General features: G+C 34.5%; 1 protein-coding gene across 1 annotated transcript; it reads right to left on the bottom strand.

The window, feature by feature from the left end:
- Positions 1-3,842: 3,842 nt before the first annotated feature.
- Positions 3,843-4,450, bottom strand: LOC141576261 (keratin-associated protein 21-1-like). The gene has a single exon (XM_074359202.1). It carries the CDS (start codon positions 4,393-4,395, stop codon positions 4,153-4,155), a length of 243 nt encoding a protein of 80 aa, XP_074215303.1. The 5' UTR covers positions 4,396-4,450; the 3' UTR covers positions 3,843-4,152.
- Positions 4,451-4,699: the final 249 nt, after the last annotated feature.

The following is a 4,699-nucleotide window of genomic DNA, read 5'->3' as shown; positions in this document are numbered from 1 at the left end:
TTATAGCCACCTCTATGTCTCCTTTGGAAAAATATCTATTTAGATATTCTACTCATTTTTTGATTGAGTTGCTCTTTTTTATATATATTAAGTTGTATGTGCTGTTTATATAATTTAGATTAACACCTTGTCAATCACATCATCTGCAAATATTTTCTCCCATTCTGTATGTTGTCTTTTCATCTTATTAGCTACTTCCTTTGCTGTGCAATAGCTTTTAAGTGTAATTATGTACCAGTAGTTTGTTTTTGCTTTTATTTCTTTTGCCTTGGGAGATAGAGTCAAATAAATATTGCCACAATTTATGACAAAGAATGTTCTGCCTGTGTTTTCTTCAAAGAGGTTTATTTTTTCACGTTTTACATTTAGGTTTTTAACCTATTTTGAGTTTATGCTGTATATGGTATGAGGGAATATTTTAATCTCATTGTTTTACATGTGGCTATCCAGTTTTCCTAGCACCACTGATTGAAGGGACTGTCTTTTGTCCATTGTATATTCTTTCCTTCTTTGTCATAGATTAATTGGCCATAGCTGTGTGGGTTTTCTGAGCTCTGTATTCTGTTCTACTGATATATGTGTTTTACTTTGTGCTAATACCATGCTGTGTTGATTTCTGTAGTTTTGCAGTATACTCTGAAGTCTGGGAGGAATAGTCCTTCAGCTTGTCCATTTTTTTGAAGTGTGCTTTGGCAAATGAGGGTCTTTTGTTGTTCTAGGACTATATTATTAGGATTATTTAGGGATTCTGTGTTCTAGTTCTGTTAATTTTAAGATTATTTCTTCTAGTTCTGTGAAAAATGTTATGAGTAGTTTGATAGAGATGGCATTAAATCTGTAGATTTCTTTGGGTAGTATGGCCATTTTAAGAATATTAATTCTTCCAATCCAAGGCCACTGGATATCTTTCCATTTCTTTATATTATTTTTGATCTCATTCATCAAAGTTTTATAATTTTCAGGCTATAGGTTTTTCACCTCCTTGTTTAAGTTTATTCCTGGATGGGTTTTGTTGATGTGATTTTAAGTGAGATTTTTTGCTTTATATTCTCTTCCTCATGTTTTGTTATTAGTGTGTAGAAACACAATAGATTTCAGCGTATTAATCCTGTACCATGTAACCTACTGAATTCATTTGTTAGTTCTAATGGTTTTGGGGTGGACACTGGAGTTTTCTATATAAAGTACCATGTCATCTGCACATAGTGACAGTGTTACCTTTTCGTTTCCAAATTGGATTTTTTAAAATTTTTTTGTTTGTCTATTGTTGTGGCTAGGACTTCCAATTCTATGTTAAGTAGACATGGTGAGACTGAGCATCCTTGTCTTGTTGCCAAATTTAGAAGAAAGCTTTCAGCTTTTTACCTTTGAGTACTATGTTGGCTGTGGGTTTGTCATAAACAGCCTTTTTATGTTGAGCTATTTTCCCTCTATACCCATTTTGATGAGAGTTTTTATCATGAATGGATGCTGAATTTTTTCAAATGTTTTTTCTGCATCTAATCAGATGATCATGTGGTTTTTGTCCTTCTTTTTGTTGTGTACTATATCACAATGATTGATTTGCATTCATTAGCCATTCTTGTAACCCTGGAATAAATTCAATGAGATCATGGTGTATGATCCTTTCTTCATTTGTTGAATTTGGTTTGTTAATACTTTGTTGAGGATTTCTGCATCTATACTCATAAAAGATAATGGCCATTTTTTTTTTAGTGCCTTTGTTTGATTTAGATATCAGGGTAATTGTGGCCTTGTAGAATGAATTTGGGAGTGTTCTCTCATCTGCAGTTTTTTGGAATAATTTGAAAAGGATGAGTATCAGTTCTTCTTTCTAAGTTTGGTAGAATTCCATTGAAGTTCTCTAGTCCTGAACTTATGTTTGCTAGGAGTTTTTCGAATTGCAGATTCAATTTCACTTCTAGTGAGAAGTCTGTTCAAATTGCTTGTTTCTTCTTAACTCTATCTTGGCATTCTGTATGTTTCTAGAAACTATTCTCTTTTTCAGTTGTAGAATTTGTTGGCATATAACTATTTACAGTATTCTCTTATACTTTTTTGTGTGCCTGTAATGTCACCTGTTATGCATCCTCTTGCATTTCTTATCAAAATGAAGTGACTTTTTCACAGTAACAACCATAAAATCCAAGTTGGAAAAGAGTACAAACTGGGAAGATGATTCCTTCTACAGGACACTCACATTGTGACAACAATAATAAGTTATGATCCAGTAATTTATGGCGTGCCTTCAACAGGAATTTTCACGAAGCTGCCAATTTCATTTTCTGAGAACATTAATTATTAGGCAATTTTCTTTTGGGTGATGAATCTTTTTATTTTTCCGATATTGGTCATTGGTATAATATGATCACTCTACCATGTATAATCTCTAAAAATAGGATAAAGAAAATATATGTCCATCTCAATTTTTATTATTCTTCAGTTTCTATTATTTTCCATCCTCTTTGAAAGTCAAAATTATCAATTTTAATGCACAAATTCTCTGAAATTAGCCACTTTACTTTCAGTAGTGCCAACACATCCTTTCTTGCCAAAATACCCCTGAATTATTGAAAAGTTTCTTATCTTTAGTGCATTACTTCTAATACCTTTCCATTCAAACCTCTGGATATTGATGCATAGCAACAGAGACAATGTCTATGCTGTGCATCACTGAATAACCAGCACAGAGAACAGTGCCTGGTGCATAATTTGTACTCAGTCAACATTTCATCAGTTAAAAAACAGGTGAATTAATTCAAACACTTGTGTGTCCCTCATAGGCTGTAAGATATTTGGATGTATTACCACCATTATCTCATTTTTCTAAAGCTGAATGTATCAACTGCTCTTTTACTAAGAAAGTCACAACATTTCAGATTGTCAAGGTATGTGAAGAGCTCATTTGTGAAGATCCTTTTCTGGATATATAAATTATATCATACATGCCTAATAAATGAAATTATATTCTTCCAAAACTGAGTGAACTTCTCTTCCCCCTTTACACTTGCTTCTGTCCTTCCTAGTCTTTCTTTGCAACTGACATCAGCTCATTTGTCACAACTTCAAAATACCTCCCTGAACTATTCCTCTAACACTTTAATCTTCAGCTCTTTCCCATTAAGCTGTTGTAATCCCTCCACAGCAAATGTCTGACAGAATGTATCTCCATTATTTTTACTATTTTTTATCTTCATCTACTAGAATTTAAACACTGTGAGAGCAGGAAACTTCCTCATGATTTTGCTTTTGTGTCTTCAATGTCTAGGATAAGAACCTCTCAAAAATATTTGTCAATTAAGTGACTGAAATCAATTTCCTTACCTCAGTTTATGCAAAAAAAATCCGTAATTTTATCTAAAGCAGATAATATGATAGAATATTTTTATCCTAACTCATTTTTTCCTTAGTTCTTTATTCTCAAGTGTTTAACACCTATGTCTACTTGTAATTTCTCATTAATTCTGGAAACTACCTCTTATATTCCATGACTCCTTTAAGCTTGCTGGCCCCCTCTTCTCTACCAGGGACTTTATTGTGACTCCCTGAATATGTCATCCCACCATTTTGTTCCCCTCCAGCTCCATCCCAAATACAATGAGGTTTGCAAAGCACCATTCTGATATATAGTGAGATTTGTGCTTGAGTATGTGAGTGTCTGAGCATGTGGGGTATGAGAAATGCATGACGAAGACATTTTTTCTGATACAAATGTAAGAAAAATATGCTTATATTATGTCAAGGAAAAAATTCAAGGTTCAGGCAACATGTCAACCCAATATTCAAGAGAGTCCATAATACCTCAAAAAAAATACTAATTCTCAAGCAATTACACAGAGAATTATTAGAAACAATGAACCATTTTTATTGAGAATAGGTGATTTCCCAAACTATAAAATGTTAGGATCATCAATACAGTCATAACAGAGTCAGAGAATGAGGGAGTAGAGGATAATTTTTAGAACATTATCAGATGTTATCATGCAGCCTCAAGCCACAAAGATGCCAATCGAAAAATGAGAAATTGGAGGTCAAAGCTTCTGTCAGGCATGTAATTTCCTAGGCATAGCAATTGTGGGTTATAGATCCTTGAATCATCATTGCCTTCAGATGCGTAATTACAGAATCAAATGGTGCTTGGATTGTGATGTTCTAGCAGCAAGAAGAATAACACGTCCTATAGCAAACTGGCCTGTAGCTGCAGTAGCCAAAGCCAGAGCCGTACCCACAGCCATATCCAGTTCCATATCCACAGCCATAGCGGGAGCCATATCCACAGCCGTATCCACAGCCATATCCGGTACCATAACCGCAGCCATAATAGGGGCTAAATCCACAGCCATAGCTGTTTCCACAGCCATAGCCACAGGAGTTGCCATAGTAGTTGCAACACATGTTGTCAAGGGATGTGAATTCAGGTGGGTTGCAAGAGGAAGTTTCTCAAGTGTGTGTGTGTCTTCTATTTCCCTGGGACCTTTATATACTGTCAGTAATTGACAGACATACCATTCATTCCCTAACTTAGACAACAAATATGTAAGCAACCATCATGTGCCAGTCACAGTTGACATTCAATAATGCTTTGCTTAAATAGCTCATTATTTTGGAGATTCCAGTTTTATTTAGAGAGCATCATTTTAATTGTTTTTGTTGCTAAATTGTCTCAGTAGAATCATGTACCCCAAAACTGACACCCATT

Source organism: Camelus bactrianus, chromosome 1 (assembly GCF_048773025.1).
Source record: "Camelus bactrianus isolate YW-2024 breed Bactrian camel chromosome 1, ASM4877302v1, whole genome shotgun sequence".
NCBI lineage: Eukaryota > Metazoa > Chordata > Mammalia > Artiodactyla > Camelidae > Camelus > Camelus bactrianus.
The sequence above is the reverse complement of the archived record's forward strand: the minus strand, read 5'-3'. Positions and strand labels throughout refer to the sequence as shown.